This window comes from Balaenoptera borealis, assembly GCF_965194805.1.
Source record: "Balaenoptera borealis genome assembly, chromosome: 8".
NCBI lineage: Eukaryota > Metazoa > Chordata > Mammalia > Artiodactyla > Balaenopteridae > Balaenoptera > Balaenoptera borealis.
In genome coordinates this window covers 31209242-31225064 of record NC_138865.1, presented here as the reverse complement: position 1 = coordinate 31225064, position 15823 = coordinate 31209242, and the positions used below count along the sequence as shown (strand labels likewise).

At 45.2% G+C, this 15823-nt stretch overlaps 1 protein-coding gene across 1 annotated transcript in view; it reads right to left on the bottom strand.

Moving 5' to 3' along the window:
* Nucleotides 1-9159, bottom strand: part of LOC309634364 (uncharacterized protein) — a 108901-nt gene extending 99742 nt beyond the window's left edge. The window contains exons 1-2 of the mRNA XM_082404318.1: nucleotides 9064-9159; nucleotides 4890-4998 (exon numbers count right to left, since the gene is read on the bottom strand). Coding sequence (XP_082260444.1) covers nucleotides 4890-4998; nucleotides 9064-9156 — 202 coding nt within the window. The 5' untranslated portion in view covers nucleotides 9157-9159. The remainder of the gene's footprint in view (nucleotides 1-4889; nucleotides 4999-9063) is intronic.
* Between the last annotated feature and the right edge of the window lie 6664 nt (nucleotides 9160-15823).

Below are 15823 nucleotides of genomic sequence, written 5' to 3'. Positions count from 1 at the left end.
TTAGGTGGTGAAAGCAGGATTTCACAGGAAGTGAAGCTAGTGACACTTGCAGTGAAACGTTGTCAATTCAGAGTTAAGAAGACTGTGGACAATGTGTGGAGTTTGCAAATAAACTTCATTTTCTAGAGTCAAATCTGCCAAGGCTTCCACTAAATTTGCAGTTGTGGCTATAACCTTAAGACAACTGAGATAGGCATAAGCAACTGACTCAAGTTGCATGCTATAATAGGCAAAAGGCCTATGTTTACTACCATGCTCACATAGTTCCGCGGGGCCTGATTATGCCATTCATGCACAAATCAAGTAAAAGGCTTTGAATAACCTAAAGTTAATCTATTAGGTAGAGATCTCTTTGCTAACTTAAAAGGGCTAATATATTTTGCCTCCAGTGGAGATCTCACCTTAAAGTTTCCGGATCAACCTGAACCTGATCATTTGGGTAACCCTAAGGCAGGCAGCTCTTGCAGTGCTTGTTTTAGCCTTATAAAAGCCTGCTTATGTTTATCTTCCCAAGCAAAGGATTCAGGAACTAAATCTTTAATAAGTTCATAGAGTGGAAGAGGTAAAAGAGAAAAATTTGGAACCCAGAGCTTGCAATAACCAGCTAAACCTAGAAATCCACAATGCTAGCACTTAGTTGTGAGTCTAGGAAATTCTTGTATCAGCCTAATTCTCTCTGGAGATAGCTGAATTCCTTCAGTGCTTAGATTATGTCCTAGGTAATGAACAGTGTCTAGAGATAATTGTAATTTTTCCTTTGTGTTCTTTCTCAGCTAACTGTTGCAGCAAATCAATGGAATCTTCTATGCATGCCTTATGGAATCTTTACAGTAGCTGAGTACAGCAGGAGGTTATCTCCATATGGTAAAAAGGTTGATTTCTCAGGGAACTAGACGGTACTTAAATCTTGGTGAGGTACTTGGGAGAAAAAAGAAGGGGTCCCAGTGAACCCTTGAGGCATAAAAGTGCAGGTATATTGTTGATTGTTCCAAGTAAAGGCAGATAGATATTGGCTGTTGGGTCTCCGGGATGCTGAAGAAAGGTGAACAAAGGTCTCCAACAGTAAACCATTCCAAGTCAGTTGAAACTTGTGACAGAAGGGTGGCTAGGTTTGGAACAACAGGAAAACAGGGAATAACTATTTTTATTAACAGCTCCCAAGTCCTGGACAAATCGCCATCCTGCCAGGTTTCCAACCAGGCAAGATTGGCATGCTGCAGGGACGAGTACAGGAATGACTACCTCCCGGGAAATTAAGTTTTCTACAATAGGTGTGAGACCTTGTATGACCGCAGGCTTTAATAGTTGTTGAGGAAACCTAGGGAGAGGTTTAGCTACATCTATCTGAATCTTTATAGGTTTGCATTTTTTTTATTCTTCTGATGTTAACACTGTCAGAAGTAGCCCCCAAATTTGCAGGCATCTCCACCAAATTAGAGAACTTTTGCTGAACTTCCTCTTTTATGTCCAGGACAGATTGTAGGGAACATAAATAATCAGGTTCAGGTTGATCAGGAAAGTTTAAGGTGAGATCTCCACTGGAGGCAAAATGTACTGGCCCTTTTAAGTTAGAAAAGAGATCTCTACCGAATAGATTAACTGGGGCTATACTGCATGGCAAAAAGGAATCTTGGTTGAGATAAAAATTCTCTCTGAACTTTATTAGGTACTCCCACTATGGAAACATCCTCTTGACTCAGAGGGACCTGTTGTTCTTTGAGGGTGGGATTTAGAGTAGAAAGCACAGCTCTGGTTAGGGCTAGGGATAGGGTGTTAAAGGGTTAGGTAATTATGTTTACAGTTAGGGTTAGGGTTTAATGTAGATTTCAAAGTAAAATATGAGAGTGGGGTTTAAAGTAGAAAGCATAGCTCCAGTATCAACTGAAATTTGGCAGTTTTTCATCAATTTTCATTCTATTTTCCTCTGGGCTGTTTAAGGTAATTGATGGTAATAGTTTACCAGAGACCCTCTGGAGTTCTGCCAACTAGGGGAGAGGGTCATGGGGGGGGCCCTCCCTTTGAGACAGATACGAGAGCATTTGTGAAGAGTTTGCATAGGACCTTTGAGGACACCTTTTTTTCTAGTGTCCTCACTGATTACAAATGAAACATCAACTTTGGGTCATCGAATTGATCATGGACCCCTAGGAGGTTGTAATGGGGGAGGCCTAGGTGTTATTTTGTGTCTCTTGCCTTAGAGCTGTTGTAACTGTAAGGCTATGAGCTTGGTGGATTTCTGTTTGTGATCTTGCTCCAAGGTCCTTTCAAAATGCTCAGCTATAGTCAGGAGTTCAGTCAGGCCTACAGCCTCCCAGCCTATTTTCTGCCCTTTTATCAATCCAGTAATCTCAGAAGATAATCCATTTACAAAGAGGGCAGTTAAAGTAGGCTGAGTGGCCTTTTTGTTGCTTGCAACCCCAAATGCTGTAAAAAGAGAGCCTACAAACTGGCTCTAAAGTCTTCCACAGATTCACCCCTCTTTTGTTTGTATGAGTGAATAACAGGCCAATCATTATTAGGCCAATTAATAATAGACCAAGTGTGAGCAGGGAAGATTTTAGGAATAGCTTATAAAAGGTTAGTTGTTATTCTGCAAGCCTTTTTAGGTTGAGGATCTTGAATATCATCCTAGGGATTATGTCATTTTGCTTCCCGCGTCCATTCTGGGGCTTCCCCCAGTCCTACCAACATGTGTACAAGCGGATAAAGATCTAGCAGTTTGGGGACATAGGCCGTGACAGTGACTCTAAATTCTTCAAAAAATGTTGGGAGTTCCTCCCTAGTTTTAGAGAATTCTTTGACTATAGCTCTCAGTTCAGTCTTTGACCAAGGGGTAAAGGACACCTGAGGGGGCTCACCTACAACCTCAGCTAGTTTTACTTTAAATGGCAATTGTTAAATATTCTCTTGGGAATAGAAAAGTATTTCAGACAGAAAATGAGTAAAACAAGAGTACTCAGGTGAAAAAGGAAAGGGGGGGACAGTAGGAGTTAAATCTGCAGTCACATCCGTCCTATGGTCTTTTGTTTCAGGTACCTTTTGTCTCCTTAATTTTTCATTAGCTTTTTGTTCTAAGTCTCTAAACGAAGCTATTTTGGAATCTTGAGACCTTCTGTAAACTTTTACATACCAATTAAAGCAGGCATCTCATTCTCCCTGTCCAATTTGGGAACCCTTGCTCTCCAGTGTTTTCCTCAAATGAACAATCTTGTCTAACTGGAACATTCCCCACAATGACCATTGTAATTCTAGATCAATATTAGTATAATTTTGCCATCTTTCTAAATATCTACAGCCTCCAGGACCATAGTTCTCAAAAATAAAATAAGCAGGTGTGCCAGAAGCTGGCATTCTCAACTCTTTGGTGATAAAGGATCTCATTTCCTTAGCTAGCCTTTGTCAACCCAAAAGAACACACAAAAGAACTGCGCCTTAATATATCAGCAGTAACAAAGAGATGTTACTATGTCCTGGCCAAAAGAAGGCCTGGTATGCACCACCACCAATTCCCAGGGATCCTTGGACTGAGGAAAAAGATCCAACCAGCAAATCCCAAGGAATGGGGACTGCAAACTGATGCCTAACAAAATGGAGAACTATAGCCGCCACCAACCAGTTCCAAGCATGGAAACTGAGGGCTGATGCCAAACAGATGGGGAAGTGCAGACTACACTGCCAGCAGTGCCCAATGTGGAATCCAGGGAACAAAATTAGGGGCTAGGGTTTACCACTCAAAAATATACTGGCAATAACCAAGAGATGTTACTGTGTCCTGTGAATTTCCATCTGAAAGGCTAGGGGTTTGGCCTCAGGGAGAATCCTCTACCAGCCGAACTGACCTGCCCTGTAAAGGAAAGCCAATTAGATTGCGAGCACAAACTCAATCAAAGAGAATGGAGCTCAAACCAAGAGGAGCTTACCAACAACCTTCAGGAATGGCAAGAAAGACAGTGAACTCAAAGGAGTTGTGGGCACCACACCTGTTTCTCCTTGTCCCAAATGTTATCAGAAATTTGCTTCAGATCCCATCACTGCCACCAATATATTTATCTTTTTCTTTTTAAAAAGATAAGCATTTAATCATAAAATCATCCTGTTAGCAAGAGGAATCATAAGAGTGGATCCTAGAAAAGTGCACATACATATTTTTATACAGAACATTTCTGGAGGGATACATATTCAGCTGTTAGTGGCCACCTCTGAATGCCACCAATGTATTAAAAAACAAAATTTAACTGAGTAAATTTGAAGATTTACTTTGAGGTTTGAATAAATTGGCTTTATTAAACGATTCATGAATCAGGCAGCATCTCATCTGATAGAAAGGGAGATACTCCAACGGGTTACACAACATGTAAGGCTTTTTGTTTTTTGGCCACGCCACATGGCATGTGGAAATCTTAGTTCCCCGACCAGGGATCGAACCCATGCCCCGTGCATTGGAAGAGCAGAGTCTTAGCCCCTGGACCACCAGGGAAGTCCCAGAAGGCTTTTAAAGTAAAGAGGTTGGGACAAGGAAAGAAAGTCATCATCAAGGGAAAAAATGAAAGTTCACTGGAGGAAAGTGAAACTTCAGGTGACAATGGCTTCTCATTGGCTAAACTGCGGAATTTTCTATTAGCTCTTTCTATTTTCTGTTTCTTGTTGCTGGCCAGGAAGGAAGTCTTCCCTCCTCCAGCTGGGGTAGTAAAGTGGTTGCACTTCCTGTTTGGGGTCAGTAAATGACCTCTTCCTGTTGGGGTAATTGATGATGAGTGACACGGCATGAGAGCTCCCTCTACGGGCCTTCCAGACTCCAATTCTAGTTGAGGTTTCCTTTTGTTAACATTCACAGCATGTCTCATTGGCAGGAGGATTCACAATGAGGGAGAAAAGGCCACAAGACTCACCATAAAGAAGGCTCAGAAATTCCTGGGTGGGTCCAAGGGAGCCACAAGGTGGCTGTGGGGTCAGCTGGTGGCCACAATGATCACGTGGTTCCATCTGATGGGTTTGCAGCTCGATGTGGAATAGTGAATAAAAGGGTCAGTTCATCCTATCAGAGAAGCATGAAACTGAGATAAGTTTCCCACTGCTAGAAGCATCATGAGCCTTCAGAAAAGAACAGAGAACATGTCTAAAGGGTTTGGGAACATCAGAGCCATATCTCCTCAGAGTGGGACTCCCCAGGCTCTCCAGGTCTCAGTCCCCAACTCTCCCTCAGGGACAAAGCCTCCCCACCTCTGTCCTTGTCAGCTCACTGCTCCCTAGAGGTCCTGCCTATCCCTGAGGACTTAGGTTTCCACGGAGACAGGTTGGTTGAGACCTAGTGATACAGTTGACCAGCCTGATACGCAACAGTTCCCACCACCCTGGGGCAGTCGGGCTCAGGGACACGTGGCTCTGGACCCCATGTGGAGGGTGTCCTTGCACGTCAGCTGTGCCCCAGAAGAGCCAGTAACGCCTGTAGCTGTCCAACTGATTCTCAGGGTATTTTCCTGGGAGAGCCCTTGGTCATCTGACCTCCTATCCAGGAAGCCCCGTGACTTTCTGACTGCTGCCTGTCACGCCAACAACACACCTGTGAAGGTTCTGCTCTGCATGGCCATCTGTCCACCAGGCCCCCCCTTCTAGGGACCCAGATGCTAGGACCACCCAAATGCTGAAGGAGTGTCCACCTGCCTAAGGTACAGACACCCCTGTATCCATCTGCATGATTTCTACTGGGAATCAACAACATTTATGGGGATTCTTTGGCCCTAAAGAACAGACCAACCTGATAGGAGCAATGCAATGATTCACAATTACCGGGTCAATGCACATATACAGGGGCCCATAGCCCCAGATGCCCCACTCACAATTCACATGGGTGTCCCATACGTACCCACCGATGCCCAAATATTCTTGCTTCATACATACATACATCCAAACACGCACAACAGTGGTGTGCTGGTAAGTGCTAAAAAACTCTCCGAGAAAGGTGGGAAAGACTTCACCTATGCTATCTACGTGGTATAAATATTCCCAGCATGACCAATTTCAAGCTACCCACCTGACATCACTGAACACAGAGCTGGGAAGAGATATGCACCATTGACTATCCCAGGATAGTATGAACCAGTTCCAGCACATCTCATACCTTTTCCTATGAATTTGTGCACACAATCCACTTACACCCCAAGTAGAACCCTCAACTCCCATCACAGATATATAACCAAAAGGATACCACATACACATATGTGTTTGTACATATACATATATATATATATATATATATATATATATATATATATCCTGAACACACACGTACATTTCCACCCTCACCCTGAATAAATACACAAACAGACTACCTCTTACTACCTAAATTTTTACAGACAAAACCTTACTCACCCTGAATATTCACATTCCACTCTCACAACTATATATACACACACAACATGGGCCTGAAAACAAACACGTGCAACCAATATGCCATCCAGATGTACACACTGAGTACCTAAACACACAGGCTCACCAAGTACACAACTGTCTCATGGGCAACCCAAAAAAGACCCATATGCAATCCCACAGCCCTAAAATACATATACTCCAGGATTCCTGCACACACACATAACCTACACCGTCTACTGGTTTCCAAACACACAAACTAAACTCTCACATCCCCCAGAATACATACCCCAGAAGCCCCAGGAACTCAAAAACACACACAGCCACAAATAACCTATTCTTATCAAATACAGCTGACCCTTGAACAACTTGGGGGTTAGGGCGCCAACCCTCCATGCAGTGGTTCTGCATCCATGGATCGTGTAGTAGTCCTGTAGTATTTACTGGAAAAAAAATCCACTAGAAGTGGACCCGTGTGGTTCAAACGTGTGTTGTTCAAGGGTCAACTGTACATATAAGTCCACCTCACTAATACTGAGAACACACATACAAGCAACACCACTACATTCTTCAGGCATTACATTTGGAAATAGACACATAGAGGACTCTAAGCCTCCTGATATATTCACAAATCACAAATACACACACCCACAAACTACTCATGAGTATACACCCCAAATGCTCAGACACACTCAAAACAGAAAAACACCGACAACCTCTGCAGTCTTACTAATATACATACACAATTCTCACACACCTATGGACACACACGTGCAAATATTCCCAAGCCCTGAACATACAGATCCCCTCCCAAACACTATACGTTATGCTACCTCTCCAGAATACAAGCTCCCCACCACCACCCCAACATATAAACTGTATATGTGGGGGGGGGTGTTTATATATATATATTTCTACCCTCACCCTGAATATATAGACAGACCACCTCTTACTCCTACCAAACACATGTATAAACACCCTAGCATTCTCCAAAGAAATACACTTTGAATACTCCTAACAACTCCATACCTTATGAACAAACTTTGATAATGCATGAACCTGATGATGGACACACACACAGATTAGAATACACAAGTAAGATACATGGAAGTGTCTCCAGCAAACCATTTATGAAACAACTTCCATATATCAAATGATCCCTAGCTATTAGGAGCCAGCTCACACATATGCAAGTACTAACAAATACGCATATCACATATTTCTAATACATAGAAATGCAATTGTCCAACTTCCCTGTAGAAACATAGAACCCCACCTCTTTATCAGATACACATATACTCACTTCCCAAAATACATAAGCTTCAGAGGCTCCTACTGAAAATTACAAATGCACAGCCTCAGCAAATATTCCTCCAAGTGGCCATGCCCCTTGAATACACACACAAACTCATTTAACACATAACTCTCCACAAGTCCCAAATGCAACCACAATTACCCAGAACACTACAAATATGCAATAATATCATCCTATATGCCCTTTGTTCCAAATACACATACAGTACCACACTACTGGCATATACATAACCCCACATTCCCAACCTCTCACACAGAATTAACTCTGCCATCTTGCAGAATACAGAATCATACAAACACAACATACCTACATATACAACATCCACCTGTCCCATAAAATAGTCACAGACTTGCCCTCTACACATCCAAATATACATAGACAGCTCCTGAAAATGCACCCACACAAACACCCCATAACCATACAACATGCCCTGAATACACAAATGATCATCCTACATTCCCCAAATATACAAAATAAACAGACTGGACACCCAAAGTAATATACACCACTACTTTTCCTGACATTGCCCTTATGCATATGCAGATAATCCTTCCAAATCCACCGTTAGACACACATAAATCCCCAAATTCATGGGTGAAAAAAACACATGTAAACATATTCCCCAAACACCTAATTACAAACACCTAACCACCAACTCCTTGAGTATGCCTGCGTCACATCTCAACACCCTCCAAGTACAACACTCACTCTTACACACTCTCACAAAAACACAGGCATGACCTCCCTTCAGACACAAACATCCACAGACAAAACCAACCCACACATTTGACTACATATCAGATTCCCACCAACCAATTAAATATGTACAGACCCCATCTATGCTTGCAAATCAATCATGATTTGACATCAGACTACAAATACATGTTTATTACCACATTCAGCAAAGTTGCTCCCATCACTGACAAAAGAATGCAGTTTGGACATAAGTGTTGATTGATGTTTTTATGATAAGAAGGAAGACACTAGTGAAACCATGGGTGTGTTCCTTCGATCTTCACTCATTTTCCAATCACCTGAGCTACACCTTTGGAACCAGATGAGGGTTTTCAACTCGCAAGAACGTCCCTCTAGCTTTTGAACTCTTCAGAACCCGCAGCCTAGAATGGCACCTGTTTAATAGCTCACACACACTATTTCCCCCCGACTGTAGGCCCCGCAATCACTGAACCCTTCATGCAGCCAGCTCCCCAGTGGTGCCAATAACCCTGGGGTAAACCCCTCAAGGGAATCGAGCTCTATGGGGGCGTGAATCCACATTGTGGGGAGTCTCCTTACACGGACAAGGGCACAAACAACCCACAGGGTGAACAACAGCGCAGAGCGGTGACACCTGAGGGGTGAAAAGTCCCCGTACCCCTTACCTCAGGGTTCCTGGAATTGACTCTCGAGGCCGCCATGACAGGCCCCGCCCCCGCCGGACGGCCGTTGGGGCCCCACCCTCCGCGCTCGCGCATGCGCTCCTGTCTTCCGGAGCCGAGCCAACTGCCCCAACAGACGCCAGGAGCCGTGGGAGGACGGCAGTCCGCGTGCCCGAGAGCCCCGCCCCAGTGGGCGTGTGCAGGCGTGCAGGCGCGGGGCACGCGGGTATCTGGTCCTGCAGCTCTCTGCCAGAGAGGAGAGAGGTGGAGTGTCGGGCACGCTGCGGAGCGTCTCTGGCGACGCTCCTCGCCGGGAACTTTCGTGCTGGTCTCTTCTTAAAACCAGCTCTTGTGAGATGTGCACTCGTGATTTTTCTATTGCACACGTGAAACCCATGCACTTAGCTACAAAGAGTTCTGGAGAGCTCCGCTCTAAGCACAGTAGCCTCAAATTGGGGCAAGTGCTTTCATGCCCTTTGGACTGCAGTTCCTTGGTTCTTCTTTATGCCTTTCAAAATACAGTAGGTCCTTTTTCCTAGCAAGCCTGAAGTTTCCGTTAAAGAACGATTCTAGCAAAGAATTCAGACCTGGGAAACACTCTTAAGATACTGTCTCCTGACTCCGTTCCTAGAGTTTTTCCAAACGCATTTACTCTACTAGAATATTTTTTCTCAGTGTATTTAATACATGGAGGTTTTTCAATAAATGTTGATTCACAGGTGTTTCCTTTGTACTTTTTTTTTTTTTTAATAACTTTGAGAGAGAGTGGACAATCTGGGCCATTTTCAACACAGCAGGTAGTATGGGAAGAATTTTCCTTTCCCTCCCTCCTTTTTTGTAATATCTTGGCAGACTTTCAGTTGGCATTAAAAACAACAACAACAACAAAAATAGTAGCGGAATCAACTTACTGACCTGACTCTGTAATACTTCCCAAAGAAACTTCAATCATCAGATCCTCTTTCTGGTCAATTGCAAGATTAGAGCATTTCTCACTCAACAGGATGCCCCTGAAGACCCCTCACATCTAACAGCACTAAGCGCCTCCAAGTGCACAGACTTGAAAACTCCACAAGACACAAACATGGTATCTCTTCGTTTCTTTAATGTTTCGTGATTGAGTGGAAGATGAACTGTCTTCTGAGGCTTGTGATGCATGTCCAGAGTTGTTTTTTCTCAGTAGTCAATGCCTGCCCGCAGCCTCTGTGCAGGAATAGTCAGAGATCATGATCCAAAGGACTTTTAGATACTCCCTTCTGTGACTGCTCTTCCCAAATTACATTTGGGCTAATTTGATTATGTCTGTCCCTGGGGTGTATGATTTTGAAGTATTACAAAAGTGATTGCAGAATTGGGACTGACTAATTTTTGCACAGTGCAATTTTTGTATCAGTGGCCTTGAGAAGAGTCCTTCAAATACTGTATCAGAATTATGAGTGAGAATCTTGTAAATAATTGGTTGAATGACTGAACAAAGGGAGGAAGCAACAAGGAAGCCTGCCTTTCTCAAGTGCCTGGGTACAATATTTTGCCTCACCATCCCTCTAGTATGAAGTTATTGGTTGAAAATCATATGAGTTTTCCTTCATTGTAAAAGCTCCTGTACTGAGCGATATTTCCAAACTGTTTATTTTTTTCAGTCCCCGACAGGAGTTTCTTTAGATATAAAGTTCACCATGATGTTGCTTGAAATATTCTCACCTTATCTTCTCATCTTCTTCTGAGTCAGTTTTTCCTGACAAGGGGCAAGGAACTTCTTAAACACCAACAGGAGTCTTTTTCACACTGTGGAACAGTCCTTCGAAACCTCTGTTTCCTTCCCCAACACCCCACAATCAGTTGGAGTTCTACTGCAGCTACAGCAGTGAGAGAATCTCGTCTCGCAAGAGATTTGGTTGCCATCCTCTGAGGTTTTCAGCCTTCATCTCCCTTGACAAGTTTCCTAACAGTCCCCTCTTCTCACAACACAAAACACGAATACTCTTTCATATCATTTTGATAGTGGTTAACTGACTGACATGGATTCTCAATATGAAAATAATAATCAAACAAGTTTTGTAAAAGGAATGCTACCATGATTCCCATGCAGATGGGGCCATATGCAACGATGAGCCTAGATTGTAAAGAGCAAGTGTATGTAATGCAGACAGGAAATTAACAAACTTGTAAGCAGGGCTTGCAGGCTAGGATTTAGATGGAAGTGGGCTTGTCTGAATGGGGATTGGACACTGCTGGATAAACTCTTGGCATTGTGTCAAGGTGCACATCCATCTCATGGGTAGTAGACTTTTAACACCTAGAAAAACCAGGGCTCTAGGATGTTTAGTCCCTTTAACATAAGGAAAGAGAAGAAGATTTTCTGCCTTCTTGTTCCTTACTTCTGTCCTTACCCCTACTAAGCCAAGATGTTCAGTGCTATATGATGGCTCTTCCAAATCCATTTCATCCAAAGAGCCTGCAGATTTTGTGTATGTTTACAATTGTGTTTTCTGTTGGAGCCAAGGTGCACACTTGAGTCTCATCACTCCAAGTTCTCTTTCTCATAAGGATGAGTAACTGATAATAGCTTAGTATGTTCTGATTTTTTGGTAGTGTTGCCAGATAAAATACAGATTTCGAGTTAAATGTAAATTTCAGATAAACAGGGAAAGAATTTGCAGTAAAACTATGTCCAAAATGTTGCATGGGACAAAGTTGTACTACAAATGAATTCATTGTTTATGTGAAATTCAAAAGTCAAATTCAGTTAGGCATTTGTTACTTTTCTTTACTAGATCGAGCCACCCTATTCTTTCAGGTGCTTTGAAATTTAAGAGACTAGAAAGTCTTGTTCTAGGAATCTAGTGCAGAAACAGAGGAGCCACGATACCCGTACAAAGACAATCATTGGAAATATCCTCAGATATATTGGAACATATATGAATTTTCAACTAGAAAAAAAATGAAGGCATTTTAAAAACTGAAAACAGATTGCCTTCGTTTTTAGTTGCATGACGTATCTCTGGGAAGATTTTAGTGAAAGAGATAACACTGGTTTCCTCCGGGAAAGAGGATTGGGTTGACAGGGGAAAGAGGTGGGAGGAGGACTCGCCACTGCATATTCCATTTTGCACAATTTAATTTTGAACCTTGAGAAGGTGTTGCTCGCTTAAAATATTATACTAAAATCATTTAAAAGGTAAAAAACTAAATCTTTTACAACCATGGAATACTATGAGAAAGACATTTAGTGAATTCTGGTCTTGGACATGGGGGCTGCATGACGGTTTTTTGATGGACGGGGGCTTTCCAGCACAAAGGGTCATTAGTAAGGCTGGTCCTGCTGGATGTTGGTTGGAGCACAAGGACCACTCCCTTATGAGTGATGTACATACAGCAGTCAAAGACACTGGATCTGCTGAGACAATCCTAATTTCAAATACTCAGTTCCATGTGGCCATAAATACCCAAGTGTTTATCAGACTAACAGTTCTGAATTTTGTTCAGAAAGCTAGTCTCTGCTGAAGTAAGTCAAGAGCCAGTTAGGAAGCAGAGTGTGTTGAGGGACACAAAACTAGGTTGATGGAAAAAGAAGTGAAAGGAAGGGACCGTCAAGTCCAACCTCGGTGCCGTGAATCAAAAAAACAGTCTATAAACTGAGTAAAGAGGCACACGCCAATTGTGTTGCCACCGTGTGAGGTGGAAGGAACTTCCGGTTCTTGCCTACCTGCCAGAGTCCTCGTGGAATGTCTCCCCACCCCCACCCTACCCAGACCCACGTGCCCTCTGCCCCTCCCCCACTGCAGAATGTTTCAGCCACATTCTACTGTTATGACTCAAACTGCCCCTCCTTCAGTTGGATCCTGAGCGTCTGTTGAAGCAGGTCACTCTCTGGGTCCTGGTCTTGACTTTTCTCATTGAGGCTACCAGGCAGCAGTAGTCCGTGCCCAAGCCTGCAGGATGGCTTCAGCAGGAGGTAAGCCTATAGGCTGGGGGTGTGTTCTCAGAGACCCTGCCATCCCTCACATCCTTCGGGTTCACACGTGACACTTCACGGTGGGCACACAGTTGGACTGAAGTAGAGGGAGAAGAGAGCACTGGACACACGAGGACATTTCACCTGGGGAGACTGGGGAGCCTGAAGAAACCTGAGACTGCACTGGGGAGGAGGGGTCATTGGAGGTGGATCAAGAGGAATTGCCCTGGCTATGGAGAAAGGATGGCAGCAGGCAGGTTGATTCTTTCTAGAAGGGAGACAAGCCACTTTGAAACGTGTGTGTAAGGATGTGTGTGATGTCCTGGTGGTGACACAGGGAGGGTCATGAGGAAAGCCTAGACGTGTCTTGTGTTCCTGAGGCACCTGAAGCTTGCCTCACCATATCTTTCTAAGGGATTTGAACAGGAGCATACTGTATCTAAGGGGGCCGTGGGGAGAGATGGTCTTGGTGAGAAAACTATTCAGTGGGGCTGTGTGTGGCCACACCTGCAGTGAAGTGTCCTCTCCGAGAGCTAGGCAGGAGGTTACTCTAACTGCCGCAGCCCACACCTCGTCCACTCCTCCCAGCCCAGAGCTCACTTCTCAGTTCAGGCAACTGTTGCTTGGGATTCAACAGGGGATGGGCAACCGTGTAACTTCAGCCAAGAGAGGGATCAGGTTCCTGAGTTGCTCTGAATTGTTCTTCCTTTTGTGGAATCGCAGTACTTCAGACCTACTTCATCTCGTCCAGTATCTCATGGTGGACCCTCAGGCTGCCTTGAGAGGAAGAGTTTGTTCATATTTCCTGTCACTCCTTCATGGACAGGGGACAGATGTGGAGTGGGGTTGTTTCGGGCGGAATGTCTGTGAAGGCTGCTTCCTCTTTTAAAGGGGGAAGGAGTGTAGCCCAGGGGCAGGAAGACGATCTTCTGTGTTATTATTAAACGTCCTATGACACCTGTTCTGGTTAATTAGGTGCACCGTGGTGTGTACCTTGTTCTCCTGAACAGGGATGTGATCCAGACAACTTGATCGCCATGGCACCTGGCTTCTGCCTGCTTCTCAGATTGTCTTTCCGTTATTGGGAGCTGGAGGGGGAAGGACCACAGGCGGTCTGTAGTCCCATGACCAATGTAACATGACAATTCCCTGGCCCTTGTTTAATCCTCTGCAGCCATCACTGGCTGTGAAATGACAGAATCTAAGGGAAACGCGCCTACTTCTCACACACCACTCCCCCCACCCCCGCCACCTAGGAACAGAACTCCTGAGTGATGACAGTGACTCTGGGCACTGGGGAGGGGGTGGCAGGACCTGGCCCATGTTACGTGTCTGCTGTGGGTTGTTCTGAGATGCAGGTGCATTCTGGGTCAGTGTTATGGGTTTGTATCAGGATTCCATTAGAGAGATATTTTCCAGCATTTTGTTTTGTTTTGTGAGGCTAGGAAAGAAAGAGGGGATTTCTACTGAGCATCAGGAAAAGGAGGACTGAGGAGGAGGTGGGGCCCTAATATTTTACACAATACCTGTCCACAAAGGGCCTTTGGGTGCCTAGAACTTACCTTGGAGAAGGTCCCTACCTGCTAGTACGCCGGCTGAGGGGCATTTCTCACAGAGCGGATGTCCACACAGTTCCAGATCTTGGGAGACAGCCTGTGAGGCTTAGGTGCCAGGGGGTGCCTTAGGGAGGCTCTCCAAGTCAGTGCTTGCTGAGGCGATTTCTTCTCGGCAGACAGGGGTCAGGGACCTTGGTGGATGGGCGCGGGGTCACCAGTGGAATAATTCTCCACTGGAGGTCAGGGCATGAAAATCACTTGAAGACATTTGCACGCTGCACAGTTTCCCTTGTCCAAGTGTCCCTCACCTGTGGAGATGTACACTCTGATGCCACAGAAAGCCTCAGTCCCACTTGCCCATTCTCCTCCTCCATTCACTCCTTTCCTTTGCCTCCACAGCATGTCCAGTGCTGGGAACGGATGTGACCATGAACCCCGGTGCCTCCTTGTCTACTTTCACGGCAGTGCCTTTCCCTCCACCCATTCCTGGCGCCCAGCACCAGCCACCCTGGCAGCAGCACCTGCCACGTCCCATCACCCCAGCATTCCCTCCTGGCAGCAGCCTGCTGCTGCCAGCTTTCCCCAGGACGCCTTTGGTGGCTAATGGTGGCCGTGGCCCCACTGCCCCTGGGGCTTGCAACCTCACTGTCCAAGTCAGGTCACAAGGGAGGACAGTGGAGGCCCCCCAGACTCAGACCTTTGTCGTTACTCAGGCCCCCCTCAACTGGAGCGCTCCAGGGGCCCTCAGCAGGAGTGCTGCATGTCCTGCACCCGAATTCATAGCAACCCCTGTGATGGGGACCGTTGTGACTGCTCCAGCTGTTGGAGTTAGTCAGGCTGGCAAGGGAGGCTGGACCCCAGGCTTTCCTCCTCAAGCTCCACCACCAGCTGCCCAGCTGGCCCCTATCATTCGCCCAGTGAACTCTGGGCCATGGCCACATGGCACTTCCAGGGAGGGCCGCCTGGCCACCAACCAGTCCAACGCCTCGCAGGATGGCTCCTCTAACCCCCAGAGAGAGTACAGTAACTTCCGACGTTGGCAGCACATCAAGCCCCTGGCCCGGAGACACTTTCACCTGAGTCCTGACGCAGAAGCTTTTTCCTGCTTTCTCATGTGAGTGAACGCTCAGGGGGTCCTGAGCTTATGGGAGCTTTTAGATAAAGAGGAACTGGGGATGGACTCGCACGTTAGGTTTCTAGGGATACTGGAAGGAAGGTGTGAGGGCGATGTCCATGCTATGAGAGGGCACAT